Raw genomic sequence first — 19,343 nt, 5'->3', positions numbered from 1 at the left:
ATCGACCTGAAACGCTAACTCTGCTTTTCTTTCCACAGATGCTGTCTGACCTGCTGAGTATTTCCAGTTTTTGTTTCAGATTTCCCGCATCCGCAGTATTTTGCTTTTGATCAACACTTGGAATGGACTTCAGTCCCGCATGGCAGACTGGTACAAAAGGTGAAGTCACACGGGATCAGAGGTGAGCTGGCAAGATGGATACAGAACTGGCTCTGTCATAGAAGACAGAGGGTATCAGTGGATGGGTGTTTTTCTGAATGGAGGAATGTGACTAGTGGTGTTCCGCAGGGATCAGTGCTGGGACCTTTGCTGTTTTGTAGTATATATAAATGATTTGGAGGAAAATGTAGCTGGTCTGATTAGTAAGCTTGAGGACGACACAAAGGTTGGTGGAGTTGCGGACAGTGATGAGGATTGTCAGAGGATACAGCAGGATATAGATCGGTTGGAGACTTGGGTGGAGAAATGGCAGATGGAGTTTAATCCGGACAAATGTGAGGTAATGCATTTTGGAAGGTCTAATGCAGGTGGGAGGTATACAGTAAATGGCAGAACCCTTAGGAGTATTGACAGGCAGAGAGATCTGGGCGTACAGGTCCACAGGTCACTGAAAGTGGCAACGCAGGTGGATAAGGTAGTCAAGAAGGCATACGGCATGCTTGCCTTCATCGGTCGGGGCATAGAATATAAAAATTGGCAAGTCATGTTGCAGCTGTACGGAACTTTAGTTAGGCCACACTTAGAATATTGCGTGCAATTCTGGTCGCCACAGTACCAGAAGGACATGGAGGCTTTGGAGAGGGTACAGAGGAGGTTTACCAGGATGTTGCCTGGTCAGGAGGGCATTAGCTATGAGGAGAGGTTGGAAAAACCCGTATTGTTTTCACTGGAACGACGGAGGTGGAGGGGCGACATGATAGAGGTTTACAAAGTTATGAGCGGCATAGACAGAGTGGATAGTCAGAAGCTTTTTCCCAGGGTGGAAGAGTCAGTTGCTAGGGGACATAGGTTTAAGGTGCGAGGGGCAAAGTTTAGAGGGGATGTGCGAGGCAAGTTTTTTACACAGAGGGTGGTGAGTGCCTGGTACTTGCTGCCAGGTGAGGTCGTGGAAGCAGATACGATAGCGACTTTTAAGAGACATCTTGACAAATACATGAATAGGAAGGGAATAGAGGGATATGGGCCCCGGAAGTGCAGAAAATGTTAGTTTAGGCAGGCATCAAGATCGGCGCAGGCTTGGAGGGCCGAATGGCCTGTTCCTGTGCTGTACTGTACTGTTCTTTGTTCATAGAGCAGGGGCAGTAAAGAAACAATTAGATTTTGCAATGGATGAACCAAATGATGTACATCAGGGTTGTCCAACCTTTTTGCATAGGGGGCCCACATTACAATTTTTGTCTAACATGGGATGTTGGTGAGAACATTGGAAAGATAAAGGCATTAAAATTCATCTTACAACAAAGCTGCATTTTTGTTAAGAAACTTTAAATGAGAAGACTCATTTATTGACTTACTTTCTGGTCACTATGTTGGACACTGATTTGGTGAGATGCCTGGTATTTTTCTTCTTGCACAACTAGTCAATGTTTGCTCGCACACTTGTAGTGATACGGAGCATTCTGGATAGATGGCATTCTGTCAGAAGTGATCTTGAGAGTGATCGCTCTCCCTCTCTCAGTCCCCTTTTCCCCATCTCTCTCTGATCCCTCTCTCTCTGTCCCCTTTTCCCTTTCTCTCTGTCTGACCCCCCTTCTCTCTCTCTCTGACCCCCCCTTCTCTCTCTCTCTCCCCCTTTTCCCTCTCTTTGTCCCCCTTTCTCTCTGACCCTCCTTCTCTCTGTCCCCCCCTTGCTCCCTCTCCCTCTACCCCCTCTCTCTGCCCCCCCCCTTTCTCTCTCTCTCACAGTTATAGAGAGCGGTAGCACTCAGCAGATGGTTGATCATTTTTTAAAAATCTCAAGTCGGTTTCACAGCAGACAGATCCTGACATCGGGAACAGAAGTTTCTGAACTTCATTGTACACCGTCCGTAATTGCGAAATAAAAACAAGAAATGCTGGAACCGCTCAGCAGGTCTGGCAGCATCTGTGGAAGGAGAAGCAGAGTTAACGTTTCGGATCAGTGACCCTTCTTCGGAACTAGCAAATATTAGAAATGTCAAAGGTGAGGCGGGGGTGGGGCAAGAGATAACAAAGGAGAAGGTGTAGATTGGACAAGGCCACGTCGCTGACCAAAGGGTCATGGAGCAAAGGCAAACAATATGTTAATGATGTGTTGAAAGGCAAAGCATTAGTACAGATAGGGTGCTAACGGACTGAAGATTGAACAGCAGCAAGTACAAACATGAAAAAAAACAGTGGGTAAGCAAACTGAACAAACTACAATGAAACGAAATAAACAAAAAAAATGTAAAAAAGAAAAAATAACTAAAAATAAAAGTAAAATGGGCGGGGCCATCATGCTCTGAAATTATTGAACTCAATGTTCAGTCCGGCAGACTGTATTGTGCCTAATCAGTAAATGAAATGCTGTTCCTCGAGCATGCGTTGTTGTTCACTACAACACTGCAGCAATCCCAGGATAGAGATGTGAGCATGAGAGCAGTGTTGAAATGGCAAGCAACCGGAAGCGCAGGGTCCCGTTTGCGAGCTGAGCTGTCCCTTGTAATGGAGGTCCTCCCGGCAGCAGGGGGCAGTAGTGAGTCGGGGCGGCGCGGGAGGCAGCGGCTGGCGCTAGGGGGCGCGGCGCTGGCCGAGCGCAGGCCGGCTGTTGGCGCGGTGTCGTTGAGGGGGTGATCCGGGCGGGCGCGTTCTTTTCCTCGCCTCTCCATTGCCACACACATTCTCTGTCTCCGCTTCAGCATGGGGTGTGTGTGTGTGACGCTAGGCCGCGCTTAGCAACAAACTGCGAGCGCGATTAACGGACAAACGACCGAGCAGAGAGAGGCGGGATCCGGCGGCTCCTCAGACCTAGTGACCGACTCCCCCGGCCCGACCGCACCCTCCGGCCCGGCTTCAGCAGAGACAGATGGCCAGCGGGAGGAAGCTGAGTGAGGAATGGCCCGCGGTTGGAGGCAGCTGAACGCTCTCTGGCAGCCATGTTAACGAGGAAAGCACCGGCCCCCCGACACTTGGCCACGGGTAAAAGAAGCTCCTGAGTCGCGGACCGTGTGTGCAAGCTAATGATGATGTGCCCTTTCGCCCATTTCCAGTGCAGTGTGCGGTTACTATCCTCCACGCTTTTTGTTCTTTTTACATCCGATCCGCATTTTAATATATTTATAATTAAGCTGAAATACATATTTCATTATTTTGATTTTGTGTTGGAGGATTTAAATCTTGTAGTTTGGATTGCCCCCTTTTATTTGTGCCTTAGTCCACCGAGGGTTTGAATAATACACATCCTTCAAATGTGTTTTTAAAGTCCATTTTTCGTACTGTGCAGTCAGTAATACTGGTTGTATTCTCTTCAATTTAGACCACGCTCTTGCAAGTATGTTCAGTCTTTCCCTATTTAAAACAATGCCTCAGGCTTCCTGTTCGGGGTTTCCTCGGAGGTGAAATTCCCCACCTTGCTCTTTGGTGAGATCATTTCGTGCAACCACAATATAGCAATGAGTTATATAAGTCACTTCAGGCAAAATTACTTACAAATGTTTCGGTATTAACTTTGAGTGCTGCTTTAAGAGTAGAAGGTTATCGACAAATGGCAGCAAATACCAAATCTCTTTCCCCCCCACCATGTGAAATCTGTTTTATTTTGTTCTACACATTTCTGAAGGCGTGCATGTGTCATCCAATTTCCTGATGACTTCAATTGACTTATCAATTTTGCTCATATTGTTTCATAAGTATTGGCCTCAAAAGAATGTGCATTTTTAACTACCTTTCAGCTGGGAGCAGTTGAGAGTTTTGGCTGTTAAACTAGATGATGTGTTCCGATTTCACACATTCCTGTAAATGGAACATGCTTCTTGATCCTTTTTTGACAACCGATTTAGAATCCATCTACTGACGACCCCTTTACATTTATGACATAACAATTGTGGATGTTTCTATGGTTCCCAGCCCAAGTGAATGTTGTGTTTACTGTCAGTGGCAGATCTGAAAGTTTTGAGAGAGTATTTACACCATGTATATTGGATCAAAAATTCCAACTTAATGTTTCTATTCCCTTGTGCAATCTTGAGTTTATGAGCTGTAGTTTATACAGCTTCTTTTGGGGGAAAAAAAACAGGTAATGTACATCATTGAGGCTAATCTATGTAAGATTAACAGTTTCACTGTGCAGCTTTATTAATGACTGCTGTAAATTTAACGTTTCTACCATATAGTTGCAAGTCTATTAAAAAGTGTAACCTATGAACAGCTCTATTGACGGAGTTACTTATCATGAAATATAATCCACAGATTGCACTCTTACAAGCAGTAATCATGTTGCCACATAATGCCCTCCTACAATTATTACTCAACTTTGTACTGAGGTTTACGAATACATCCAACAATGGCAGAAATTTTAACCTGTAGCAGTTAACCTGTAGTTCAGATCTTTAAATCCAATGTCTCTTGGACTCCAAATTCATTTTAATCCTTTCAGTGCGTTGCCACATTGTAATATATTCCCAGTTCTGTTAGTCTAGTTAAGAAATTAATGGAGCAATGAAATCTGATTTTGTAATTTTACTAAATTTGAAGAGACAAGACCAGTTTATTTTTCAAACCCTATTTTGTTAATACTCTCATCCATCTATCTGTTGTTGCACCTTGTCTTAGTTCAGTGAAATCTGTACTAGAATTGTCGAAATCCCGCCACATCAGGAAACCATTAGAATCATTACAGCTGTATTGATGCTATTACTACATTGGAGTAACCAGACTAATACCAATTCTTTGCTTTTTCCCATAGCCTTAATATTTTACCTATTGAAGTGTTTATTTAAGTGCCTCTTAAATGTCGTGATTGGCCCCACTTCGAAAGCTAATTGCATTTCTGGTAATGCTTTGTACTCTAACCTCCCCTTTTCTGCTTCAGTGGAGTGGAGGCGAGTGGCTATATGCACTCCAGACTCTCAAGTAGAAAAGACCAACAAATTTCAACAGAATGACCTTTTCGTTCTTTTATAGTACGCAACTATTTTTTGCTGTTTTTGTTTCCTTTCAAAGAAGGGAGAGCCAAACAGCTGCTGATCTAGAGAAATCTTAAATGAGAATGATTTGCCTTTGAGGACTTGGAAGAATTTTTTTAGACTACTTACCCTCTGGGATACCTTAAAGGGATAGGGCATGTTAGTTGCTAAACCTCACAGCGTGTTGCAGATACCATGTGAGAGAAGCTAGTTTTAATAAAATATTATTGTCATTCTCTATGCTCGTTCTCCATGAAACATTTCACAAATCGAAGAGGGTTGAGACTTCACAGATTCTGTTTTTGAAAATGCAATACATTTATTTGATCGGGGAGAAGAGGAAGAAACATCTTTGTAGCTATTAGTGAGGCCTTCAGTGGGGAAGACAAGTGGCAACATGCTGTAAAGATAGTCTGGTTGTTCACTGCAAATTTGTCTTACTCATTTTAGTACTTATCCATTGAGCCCAGAACTCCAGTAATGGCTTGGTTTTGACTTTTCTGTTCACAGCCCAATTTGGGGATGTCTTGTATGACTCTTACATGCGTGTAGATCAGGCTGAGATCCAAGCCTCGTGTGTTGAGAAAGAAAGCCCTGTGGGATTACCATCTCTTAATAGCTTAACGGTAAGTGTGTGCACAGTATGTACCTCTTTTCTTTTGGGCCTCCTTATCTCGAGAGACAATGGATACGCGCCTGGAGGTGGTCAGTGGTTTGTGAAGCAGCGCCTGGAGTGGCTATAAAGGCCAATTCTGGAGTGACAGGCTCTTCCACAGGTGCTGCAGAGAAATTTGTTTGTTGGGGCTGTTGCACAGTTGGCTCTCCCCTTGCGCCTCTGTCTTTTTTCCTGCCAACTACTAACTACTAAGTTTGAGGTATAAATTACTAAGAATTACACAAGCATGCTGCTTTTACACCCCCTTTGCCTCTTCAGCTTACTTGGTTCTACATTGGATTGGGGCTGTAGGTGATAGCATTTAGAGTTATTGACTCTTGAATTTGTAATGTTTGTTAAAGAGATACTTAACCACTTTTAACACTGTGGCTCTATGGTATTATAAATATTCTGTTTTTGATCCAAGGACACAACCACAGTTGAGAGACTGGCCAGGCTGACCTTGGCTGATATTTTCACCTCCATCCCCCTACCCTTCTTCCTAATCCAAAACTGTATTCATCCTGGAGGTAATGAGGCCAGTTGTACTGCTTACTTTGCAAGCCTTTGCGAGTGGTTCTCTATAACCAGGTATTGGGATGTATCCAGTCAGATTTCAAGATATTCACCTGTCTGTTAATAGACCTGTCCTGTGCTTGCACTTTCAACAGACACAACAACAACCCAAGACTCCGAACAGCATGTGCAGTCTTCTGTTAAAGCTGCAGTATGTTTAATCATTAGGCAACCATAACATGCAGTTCTAGATATGGTGAGATCAAAGAAATTTCTTTCAGTAAAATAGCTATGCAAGAAGGTGATGCAGCTGCAAAATAATAGGTACCCACCATTTACAACAGTTTTACCAAAATCTTTAAATTCCTTAGGAAGTTAATGCCTCTCAGTTCTGCAGAATAAGAATATGCACTTTCAGTTCTGAGAGAACTTTTCTAACTGCCCATATAATGACAGAAAATGCAAAGTGACAGTGATTACAAGTGCCTGCAGTTATATGTAAATTTATTAATGTGTAGGTAGGCAAGTTTGAACATATAGCAAGTTACTTGGAGAAGAGTAGACAAAGAAAGTGAATTCATTTGAAACGCTGAGAACATAAGGTGGTCCTAAGTGACTTGAGGAAAGAATAGACAACCTGTTTCATTTTATTATAATTTTTGATCCTTTTTTTTTCTCTCCACTTGCTTGGTTCCCACCACAATCCCAATGCATGTCTGAAGGGGCTGGGATTTAAACTGTTGTCAGGCTTCATTATCCTCCTCTTGCTTTAGCTGCCAGGAAGTGGATAAGAGCCCACTACTCATTTTTCTGAAATAGTTGCGATTTAAAGGACTTCAATTGTAAGGGGTTAACAGTGCTTCATTGCTGCGTTAATGTATTTTTGAATTGCTTGTGTTCTAAACTGTAGTCCAATCCAATGTGTAATACAGGTTGTTTTAGTAAAAAAGGCATTTTTCAATCCAGCATGCATCTATGAATTAAATTAATACACTGCTTTGTTGAGTCATCAGATAATATATTACTATTGGAACAGGACAGCTGAACTATTGCACTAGTCTCTGGTATTTCCTTACTTGTCTTTGGTTTCCATTTTCGCCCACCATTATAACCCAATGCAGTTACTTTGCTATTTTAGAAGCAAAAGGACATGATGACTGCAAATGCCCTGTGTCTAAGTTGGCAGATCTGTGTTCTAATTGGGTTCAGGGGTTTGTTTGCTATGAAAGGAATGTACAGTGTACTGCACTAGCTCTTAGTTGACAAGCATTTATTTTTATCTTGAAGGAAGTGTCCGAGTGTACCTCCAAATACCAATTGTGGGGGAGGAACCTATCATTGAGTATTAGTACTGACTTAAATGAAAATGTGTGGGCACCTAGTGGAACATTTTCCTTTTGTAGTGTGAAAGTGGAACATTTGAACATTATTTTCTTTGCGTGTTTATTTATATTGTCTAAGCAATTACTCTGAGGACTGGCTGTCCTTCAGCTTTAAACACTGGTGATCTACAAAGATGGTTCGAGTTAAAATATTGATACTGAATGTTAACACAACAATAAATTTTGTGAGTATAACTGGTAGCTCCCTGGCAGCTCACTTGGGAATGGTACAGCCTGTCTTAAACTGAAATGCATAGACCAGGAAGGTCCCATGTTCAAATTTCACCATGTCTTGAGTTTATTGATCTTAGCTTGGGTAGCAGTGGGTGTTTCTTAGTCTCTTGAACCCCTTAGTGAGGGAAGAGAAAAATTGACTAGCTTTCATGTTCTTAAAGTTCCCATATGTTACTGAGTTTGAATGTGGGCATCAGGTGTCAAACAGACTTAGCTAGAGTCTGATGGCATTCATGTCAAAGAACCACTAAAAATTGGTTAGTTATGGTACCAGAATGCATAGCAACCATGGAACCATATCTCTGCTTTCCCAAGAGGGAAGAAATATGTTTGTGAACAGCCACATTTAGAGTAAAGCTTCACAGTATTGCAAAGTCTTAATCAATTATCAGTTGGCTGGGATTGCAATGGCGATGGTACAGTAGGCCTCATTGTCCCTGGGCTAGGTGGAGGAATGTTGGCCAAGATTCTCAATGCTGCTTGCTTTCCAATGATTCCTCCTTGAAAGTGCTATTGCGAATGCCATATGAGCACAGGATCAATTTTGATGCTACCCACTGTCAAATTTGCAACGCTTGTACGGCATGGCCATTTAAAGACCACGTGAGAGGAGGACAGATACCATTGAGTTGTATCCTAGCAAGTGTTAGTTCCTTTGCCATAAGGGGGGAAAACATTGGAGGGGGAAAAAAACAATGTACAGAACCAAAGACAAACTGATGGGACAGGGTAGCATCACTGGGTCCTCTGCACTAATAAAATCTCTGGCCAGCTGAAAGGGGGCCCACATGAAATAAGCTAGCACACTCAATCCAATTCCATACTATTAATGGGCTGTTTCATTCAATGTAAAAATTGTACATGTAATGGTTTGTGCCACTTGCGGGGCCAGGTTAATGTATGTTGTCAAGGTCAAGTAAAAGGAGCATTTCCCTGCGTGTTACCCGTAGCTGAACTATTGCGGTTACTGGGTGCTACTAGAGGCAGAAATGGTCCTCTTGGTACCTACCTTCCCGCTACTACCTTTGGGGGTTGGGGGATAGAGAAGAAAAAAATAGTTTGAGACTAATGCAGATAGATGTTTGTAAATCTATGTGTACTTATTCTATTTGATTGTATTCAGGATTGAGTGTAACTTGTATGGTACATTTCATGCAGTGCTGACCAATACAATGGCCACGAGCAACATGTGAATTGCATTTCTGATCACTAAATAAAAAAATGAGTAATGGATACAGGCGGGGCCATGTGGTCTCAGCACTCATATTTGTGTGGCATATACATGTTCACTTTAATATTTTTGTACTTTTGTAAAATGACAAGGCAAAGCAGAGTGAGAATTTTTAAATCATTATGAACACGTTATTTCCTTGGTTTATTTATTTTATTTTTTATTTATTTAGAGATACAGCACTGAAACAGGCCCTTCAGCTCACCGAGTCTGTGCCGACCAAGAACCACCCATTTATACTAACCCTACAGTAATCCCATATTCCCTACCACTTACCTACACTAGGGGCAATTTACAATGGCCAATTTACCTATCACCCACAAGTCTTTGGCGGTGGGAGGAAACCGGAGCACCCGGCGAAAACCCACGCGGTCACAGGGAGAACTTGCAAACTCCGCACAGGCAGTACCCAGAATTGAACCTGGGTCCCTGGAGCTGTGAGGCTGCGGTGCTAGCCACTGCGCCGCCCATTGGTTGCTGAATGGTGGTAGACATTTAAGTAAATACACAAGTGAAGTACATTTTCATGCATTGTGTGTGTGTGCAAGGTGTTTTTCAATAAAATTAATGCATTTGGCTAAAAGGGTGTCACCACAGCCGCATCTGTACTGACTGTACCCAGTCAGCCATTTCTATTGGTCAATACTGCTTTAAAGGTTGCTGATCAAGAGGATTTGTTACTGTGGGCTGTTTTACCACTAATACTTTCAGTATATTTTGACAAACTGAGCACTTTCTTTTATACAAATTTTAGATTGGCAAGAGCACAATGAAGGACCATCTGCCAGGTGCATGTCGGACTCAGGTCAAGTTGCAACATCTATTTGAAGATGCTGGAAACCGGCGGAATAATACAACATCGCAGTCCACTGTGTCTCGAGCTTGTAAAACAGCGCTCCCTTCACTTAAAGAAAAGAGCCCAGATGGTACACCCTCATCTAAAGCAGACAGTATTTCGTTGAAGTCAAAAACTGCTATAACACCTACCCAAGCCATGAAGATGCACATGCATCAGTTGTCTTCCTTTGAGCATCAGGAAATCTTTAACTATCCTGAAATTCACTTTATGGGTTTAAGCGCAAAAAAGCGACAAGGTGTAATAGGTGGATCAAACAACTGTGGTTATGATGATGATCAAGCAGCCTACATACTTTTGCCTCATGACCATATAGCATATAGATATGAGATACTTAAAGTTATTGGGAAGGGAAGCTTTGGGCAGGTGGCTAAAGTGTATGACCATAAACTGCGGCAGAACATTGCATTGAAGATAGTACGAAATGAGAAGCGGTTCCACCGGCAGGCTGTAGAGGAGATCCGAATCCTGGAGCACTTGAAAAAGCAAGACAAGAACTTTCAGATGAACATCATTCACATGCTGGAGAATTTCACATTCCGCAACCACACCTGTATGACCTTTGAACTGCTGAGCATGAACCTGTATGAACTAATCAAAAGAAACAAATTCCAGGGGTTCAGCCTTCAGTTAGTGCGGAAGTTTGCCCATTCCATCCTACAGTGCCTGGAAGCATTGCAAAAAAATCGAATCATTCATTGTGATTTGAAGCCAGAAAATATTTTACTGAAGCAGCAAGGCCGTAGTGGCATCAAAGTAATTGATTTTGGCTCCAGCTGCTATGAGCATCAGCGCGTTTTCACGTACATCCAGTCACGATTTTATCGAGCTCCTGAAGTTATCCTTGGCTCACGTTATGGGATGCCTATTGACATGTGGAGCTTTGGTTGTATCCTTGCTGAACTATTGACTGGGTATCCCCTCTTTCCTGGGGAAGATGAAGGAGATCAGTTGGCTTGCATGATGGAACTTTTGGGGCTGCCACCTCAAAAAATGCTGGATCAGTGCAAACGAGCCAAGAACTTCTTCAACTCAAAGAATCAGCCACGCTATTGCACTATCAACACACTTCCAGATAACACTGTGATTTTGAATGGTGGTCGTTCTAGAAGAGGTAAGCTGCGAGGACCACCAGGCAGCAGGAACTGGGTGACTGCCTTGAAGGGTTGCGATGACTCACTCTTCATTGGTTTCCTAAAGAGATGTTTGGATTGGGAGCCACCTAGTCGCATAACACCCACCCAGGCTTTGAGACATTCGTGGCTAGCTAGACGTTTACCCAAACCACCCATTGTGGAGAAGACTACGCCAGTTAAATCTACGCCAGATAGCAATAGTTCCTTGCCTGGAATTGTTTCCAAGTTACCCCCAAGTATTGGCACAAGCACCAAATTAAGGACCAATTTGGTGCAAATGGCTGATTCAAATGGAAATAATATACCTCTACGTACTGTGCTTCCAAAATTAGTTAGCTAAGGCTATTGTGTGCTGCAAATTAAACCCAAGAACATGTCAAATGAAAAAAAAAAATTTCTTATATAGGTCTTTTTGCTGGTAAACTGTTTAACAGGTACTTCATAATTATTATGTATTTCAACCTTGAAAGAAACTAATTTCCAAGTTGCATTAAAGTGCATAAAATTATTCTTTATCCATCTGACCCGCTGAAGACTATTGTAGTTTATAATATCAAAATATGATTACCCCTAGTTTGTTGGGAATAATATGAAGTAAACATACAGTGCTTTCTTAAATCTTATTTAAAACGTTTTAAAATACCCAACAGGAGTGATTACAAAATATTGTGGTCAAGACTTGTCTATATCAGTCCTCACTTAATCAAATTAAGTTCTTTAGGCCACAATTGATTATCAGTTAAGATTCAAAGAATCCTATTGTCCTTTCTATAGTATACTAGTTAATTTATTATAAGTAAGGATCTTGTTTGATAAATTACATTAACAAATTCACCCTCCCTCCCCCACTCTCCAAATGTGCGCGCACACACTGACTTCTATTTTAATGTGGCTTTGGTGGAAGGCGATGTTTAGACAGTGATTGGACTTGAAACATATGGGCATTGGTAATTAATTGACACTAGATCTGTGTAACACACTTGGAAAATTGGCCTATTCTGTGTATTTTTCATTTATTCACAAAACTAAAAGGCCAGTCAGCTCGTGTAGCTCACTTGTGGATGGGTACTGCAAGTCACTTCTATTTAAACTGTCTTGCAAAATCTCAATATCTAGCTATCATCATAATCTGGAAGTAAGCATTTAGCCCCCTATATGTTGTGCAATAGAAATATGTTGATCACTCTTTTGAAAGAAACCAGGACTCTTAATTCTTCTGGGTGACCGGCAACCTGTGGAATAAACTGATAAATATAACCTTCTGAACTCTTCAGCTAGGGGTTTCAGAATTTGGGATGCCTGTTTGTTGTCCAGCATCCTCATCTGGGTTCCTATCTCCCATTTTACACTTCTAAACTTCCTTGGGTGGAGAAAGAAAAATTCTTAGTAGCAACTTTGGAAAAAAAATTGGAAACTTTGAGCAAGATTTGTGCCACCTAAGTTCTACCTAACATTTTCTCTGGTTAAGAATAAGCAATTTTTAAGTTGACTCCAAAATACACATTCATATTTGTAATTTTTGTAATATCTAGGTACCATCTTAAAAAAAAAACTGAAAATTTGACTTTGTCAATCTTCACTTGAAAATTATCAGGAGACCAGCAATGCAGACTAGGGACACACTTGTAAGTGTTTTGTATGGTGGCAAATGAGCTATTAAACTTAACTGAAATTTACTTTCATCAGCGAAAGCTATTGTTAAGTGCAAAATTGTGTCAGCGTAAGAATCTACAGGGTTAAAGTAGTGTATAATACAGCAGTATCATGATTTCAGTACCAATATAGCAGTCCAATTCAATGCCAATATAGCTACTAGTATTAAAAGACAAACCATGTAACCTTTTTAAAATGTTAACACAAAAGGCAGTAATGCCAAGAAGCATTTGTCATACTTAGGCATTTTTTGAAAGAAATGGAAACCCACAACAAACTTTTAGACCTGCAAAAAGAAATGTTTTGCATCACCATTTTTGTGTGTCTAAGTGTCACTTTCTCAGTGATAATCAAGCGAAACCTTTTTGCATCCTGCCTCTTCACCAGCCCTCTGCAGATTGTAAAAATTCAGACTCCCAAGTCAGGCCTGCAAATGTCTGTCCACTGTCTGCAGATATCACACCTTAGTACTTTCTGGAATGAAACCATTCCACTTCATGACTGATCCAAAAATCCTACTCAGTATCAGCAAGTTTTAATAAATGCCAGAATAGGGCCTCCTCAAATTGATATTTCCTAATTGCTTCATCCTCCTATTAGAAGAATTCAAAATATTCGTACAAAACATTTTAAATGAAGGTTCACCAAAGCTTGAATATCCAACGTGCAAATCTAAGTGCTCCTGTTTGAATACAGCAATACTTTGCAGGAGGTTTTAACATTTCCATGTGACAGATGTTTTTAATCTATAATTGTGCACTTTTCAGGTTTAGCCAATTTAGTTTATGAAATGTTTCAACAGATAGTAACTTTTTGATAACTGTTCAAATGAAGACCAAAACTTTTAATAAATAGAAGACCTCATGAAATTGATCTCTCCTGCTTTACAAAAAAATTATAAAGAAAATCCAATGGTTCATTTTTAAAAAAAATCTATTGGAATAATTGCAGCTGTAATGAAATTTCAGTCGATTGAAATGTCAGATGCTTTACTTGCAAAATACCATTTTCAATCTAAAGCATGATATGCCAGAACTATTGTTTCTCTGGTTGCACTATGTGCAGTGATGCTGCTACCTGTCCTTACTCATGGGAAGTTGGAGGGATAAGATAGGTGGACCAGTGATCTACTTCTGATTGTTATAGTGAATTAGTTGAAGATTGAATCAAAAACAAATTTGGAAAGGTGGTGAAGCAGACATTTTCCTACTTGCTACTCCTTGTCCACTAACTTGTTCTCTTCATGTACAATTAAACTGTTATAAAACAGCCACTATGTTAGGCAGGCAAAAACATACAAAGCTGTGATTTTAACCTTTACATGTAACTGATTTATGTTTTTCCAGACATTACAAAGCAATTACTGCCAGTTTTACCAATAAAACAGTGCATGGCCATTTATAATTCAATCCATTCCTTTTCAATGAATATGAATGGAAAATCCATTTTCTGCCTAAACCTTTCTAAGTGCTGTTATGAACTAGATATATACAATTTGTGAAGTGTAAACAATTTGATTATGTTCACCGTGTTTACAACTCAAATTTCGTTGTCTTCTCTTGCATGAGTTCTGTTTCTGTAATCTATCAAAATGCAGCACGTTAAACTTAACCACATGGAGCATTTGCCTCAGCCAATCATGGATTACAATTCAGAACATGCAAGAAATTTGAGCACCACATTATAAATATTTCACAATGAGCACCGATGAATCAATTAAATGTATTGGAAGCTGGTGATTTACTAATGGATTAGATAGAACAGGCATATTGGCTTAAATACTGATTTACGTGGAATTGGTGACGTTAACATGTCCTTGTGTAGTGTCACAGGGTTAGAAGTTCAAATCCATACCGAGAGGTCGAAGAACAGCTGTTTAGATTTATGGGGTATGCAGGAGGAAGAGCAGGTAGTGCCGTTGGCATTTTTACTGCTGTTCTTGACTTGAGAGCTCCTCCTGTAGGAGCAAATGGGAATGTATTGCAAGTGGAATGGGGTGTGTAAACTGTGGCCTGTAGGCCCTTGTAGTTTAGTCCACAAGCCCAGACATCTCAAATCTACTTGCACTTATATTTCATACTCACTGGTTTGTCCTGTTTTGAGTTTGGAAAGGGCTGTTCTTAACATTATTACTCATTGGATAAATCCCCAAACAGAACAGCAAGGGGGTCATTATTACAGTCATTGCTAGAGCAGTAAAGTGACTGAACAGATCATCTGCCCATTTATAGAACCCAGCAGTGGAGTTCTATAATGGACGGCTGACTTGCTCCACTTGTTTACTACCCAAGCAGTGAAGATCTGTTAGTATTATGAACTAGAAATATATACAAGGTAATGACCGCATTTATTTAAACCTGCTATGTTCCTGTAAGGCTGCATGGTGTGTAGCCAAGTGGCCCATTGAGATTTTTAAAAAAAGTCTATAGACATCCCTGCCAAACATAAAGCACAAGTTTGTTGCTCCAACAGGTTCTCCTGTAGAAGTAAGTTTATTTTTAGGATATGAAAACCTTTTATAACAATTCTGGTCCAGTTGGTTATCACCTTCAGCAGTAGTACAACTGATAACATGTATTGCACAAGTACATGTTTTGAGGAAGAAGCAACTGGAATTTCAACACAATTATTTTTATAACCGCACTGGACAATCGGATGCACAAATATAGTGGGAACTAACAAAATGTTCTGAATGTTAGCCTGTTGAGTCATAATTAGCTATAGGCTTCCTGTTTATGTTCTTATAGGCTAGTAGATTGATTATTGACATTTCTAGAATTTTGCCAGCTATTAGGAATTGAAAAGTTGTCTGCCATTCAGAATTGGGAAATATGCCAGAATAGAAGGTGAGCAATTGAGTTAGCTATTCGAATTATTCCCGAAAGGCCAATAAGATATGGAAACCGCTTTGTGGATTGGAATCCACAGTAATGTTTTGAGTTCAAATATGTACTTGAAAATCATCTAGCCTCCCCACTCATGTACTGTAAGTATTACAAAACCTCATGCAGTACAGTATTTCCAGCATTTCCTGTTTTTATTTTACACTAGAAAACATGTTCTTTGGGTTTATTTTCTTTTAAATATCTACATTGACTGAAATATTGGAAATCTTTTCGATACCAAAATATTCACTAATATAAATTATTGATATGGTTCATCAGTAACAGCGGCAACTTGCATTTATATGGCACCTCTGACATGACAAAATGATCCAAGGTGCTTTACAAGCATTGTCAAACAAATATTTGACACCAAGTCATGTAAGGAGATATTAGGCCAGATGACAAAGCTTGGTTAGAGCGAGGCTTTAAGAAGCATCTTAAAGTGGGAAAGAATTCCAGAGCTTAGGGCCTTGATAATTGAAGGCATGGTCATTAACGGTGGAGCAATTTAAAATTGGGAATGCTCAAAGAAGCCAGAATTCGTGGTGCATAGAAATCTCGGAGGGTTGTAAGGCTGGAGGAGCGAGGCCATGGAGGGATTTGGAAACAAAAAGATAGTTTAAAAATTGAGGCATTGTTTAACTGAGAGCTGATGGAGGTCAGCAAGCACGGGATATGGGTGAGCTTGACTTGTGAGCAAAGACACAGATAGCAGAGTTTTGAATGACCATGTTTGTGGAACGTAGTACTGGAGAGGCCAGCTAGGTGTGCATTGGAATAGTCCAGTCTAGAGGTAACAAAGGCATGGATGAGGGTTTCACCGGCAGAGTTGGGTGATATTACTGAGGTGGAAATAAGAGGTCTTGGTGATGGAGTGGTTATTTGGTTAGAAGCTCATCTCGGAGTCAAATATAGCACTAAGGTTGTAAACAGTCTGGTTCAGTCTCAGACAGTGGTAGGGAGAGGAGTGGAGTCAGTGGCAAGTGAACGAAGTTTGATGGGAACGGAAAGCAGTGACGTGTCTTCCCAATGTTTACTTGCAGGATATTTCTGCTCTTCTAGTACTGGATTTGTTTTGTACTGAAAGTAGAAAATTTTCATCTTAGTTTAAATCTCCACAGGCTATGTTTTCCTGTTCCCTGTTTATCATTCAGTAGAAATGCATTTATAAAACTCAATTTGAAACTAAATTACAAAACTTATTCTAAATCATCAAAAATCGAGGATTTTTCTTAATTTTTCACAAAGGAAAGTAGATTTCTGTGTTAATGAAAATGACATCCTGCAATATTAAAATAATGAAGAAATAACTTTATTTCAAGGAACAAAATTGCATATCTATAGTAGGTAAGCTGGCCTATTCAGAATTTTAACACCTTGCATTTTGGTAGTGCCGACAATATAGTTAAAATGTTCCAAGCACTTGCAGGAGCATTGTATTTTAAAAATTTGACACAGAGCCACATAAGGAGATATTAGGACAAGTCAAAGAGATAGGATATAAGGAGCTTCTTAAAGGAGGTAGAGAGGCTTGGAGCTTAAATTGTCATTCCAGGAGCTGAAGGCATGGCTGCCAATGATGGTGCAAATAAAATCAGGAATGAATAATTAATGCTGCTCTATAATTTCCATTTTCAGTAATTGAATTTCCTGAACGTTCATGATATTTTAAGTGAAAGGTTGTCGTGGATTACATTGGGAAGCTACCATCTTCCTTACAGGCATGTAAAATTTATGATTGCTTTCAAACTGAATTGTAATTGCAACAAACTTCTTGTCCACTGAGATACCTGGAGGATTTTTAAATGGGTCAGTTCAAAGGTTATTTTAACTTGAGCAATATCTTGCATCTTAACTCTAAGATTACTACTCTAATTGTCACATTTTGATTACACTGCACAGAATGGGTATAAAGGTACCAAGTTGTACAGTTCTTTATGAAAATCAATCTGCCAGCATTGAAAGTAAAGTAACTTTAAACTGATTTTAATTGTGTGGTAGAATTTTTTAAAACAGGTTTACTATATCAAAAGCAATAATGCAGAACATGCTATGGATTGTTTTTATAAGGTGCCTTTTTAAATTAGTATAGTCACCTTTTGGGAGGAAACTTATGATTGTGTTGTGAATTTTAAGGCAGTGTTGAGCTATTCTAGATGTCCTGGAAAAATATAAAAAACACTTTCTCCAATTTCAAAATTTATTATTAACTAATACAGATTTCAATAACCTATTTGTCATGAGTATAAATTTTTAAAATTGAGTTGTCACTTTGCCAGAATTCAACACTTTAAGTGTGATCAAATATCCTGTGTGGTGTTTGTTCATACAGAAGACTTAAACAGCTACTTAATGTTGGTAGTACCTCTTAAAGTACCTCCGGTAGACGCTATCAAAGATATTTGTGTGCTGGAAGGAATGCATGGATTAACTGAAGACTTGAAGGAACCAGAACATGTACACTGATTGTGTGAGCCCAAACCTGCCTCTGGTTTCTTGTGTGCCTTACGTAGATTTCAGGTATTGTGACCCAACCACTCTACATTACTGTGATTTTCAAGGGTTGCTAACCAGTACTTGAAAGCAGTGGTGTAACAGTCATTAATGTTAATGTGTAAAATTTTGCTATTTGCATTTTATTCAAGTTAATGACATTTTAAAGAATAAATATGATCCTGAAAGTGATTTGAATGTTAATTGAATTTTATTGGATTCTTATATTTTGTGTCTCCTAAAGTTCAGTCACACTGTTGAATGCAACTGAACTAGCTGCAATTTGGAGAATGTTTTCACTCAATAAAAATTATGCTGAAATATGTGCAAACAGTTCCTGCCAAACAATTGTATTGAGATCTACTCCAATAAAACAGTTTCTATATGGTACCTTGGCATTGGAAACAACCTGTATTTTTAAAAAAATGTATGTAGTAAACTTACAGCACATAGATTGTCATGCTTCATTTTTAAAAATTCTATATGTCACAAGTTATCATTTGCATAATTTCTGTTACAAACAACCAGTGGCATTCAGCAGTATTACCATTACCTACTATCAACATCCTGGGGTTCACCATTGACTAGAAACTTAATTGGTCCAGCCACACACGACTATGGCTACAAGAGCAGGTCAGAGGCTCGAAATTGTGCAGCAAGTAGCTCACCTTCTGACTTCCCAAAGCCTTTCCACCATCTGTAAGACACAAGTCAGGAGCATGATGGAATGCTATCCGCTTGCCTGGATAAGTGCCTCTCCAACACTATTGACTAAGAATGTTATCCAGGAAAAAGCAGCCCGCTTGATTGGTACCCCATCCACCACTTTAAACATTCACTCCTTCCATGTCCAGTGTGTAACATCTACAAGAAGCACTACAACAATTTGCCAAGGCGTCTTTGACAGCGCCTTTCAAACCCATGATGTCTACCACCTAGAAGAACAAGGATAGCAGGAGCAGGGGAACACAACCATTTGCGTAACTTAGAAATCTGTTGCTATTCCTTCACAACATTGTCAAAATCCTAGAACTCCCTACCTAACAGCACTATGGGTGTAACTATCAGCTTCTCAAAGACAATTAGAAATGGACAATAAATGCTGGCAAGGCCAGCATTGCCCACATCCCATGAACAAACAAAGCTTTCGGTATCTGCGCTAACCTCTGTGTGGCTTAG

The 19,343-nt window shown here is 40.1% G+C and overlaps 1 protein-coding gene across 1 annotated transcript; it reads left to right on the top strand.

Annotated features, from left to right (window-relative positions):
• The first annotated feature begins 2,726 nt into the window (after positions 1-2,726).
• On the top strand, positions 2,727-18,554 carry LOC137383904 (dual specificity tyrosine-phosphorylation-regulated kinase 2-like). Its single transcript, XM_068057284.1, has 3 exons — positions 2,727-3,138; positions 5,634-5,749; positions 9,896-18,554. The coding sequence occupies exons 1-3, from the start codon at positions 3,096-3,098 to the stop codon at positions 11,471-11,473; spliced, it is 1,737 nt and encodes a 578-aa protein (XP_067913385.1). The 5' UTR covers positions 2,727-3,095; the 3' UTR covers positions 11,474-18,554.
• The last annotated feature ends 789 nt before the right edge of the window (positions 18,555-19,343 follow it).

Source organism: Heterodontus francisci, chromosome 25 (genome assembly GCF_036365525.1).
Source record: "Heterodontus francisci isolate sHetFra1 chromosome 25, sHetFra1.hap1, whole genome shotgun sequence".
NCBI lineage: Eukaryota > Metazoa > Chordata > Chondrichthyes > Heterodontiformes > Heterodontidae > Heterodontus > Heterodontus francisci.
This window is presented reverse-complemented; position numbering and strand designations above follow the sequence as displayed.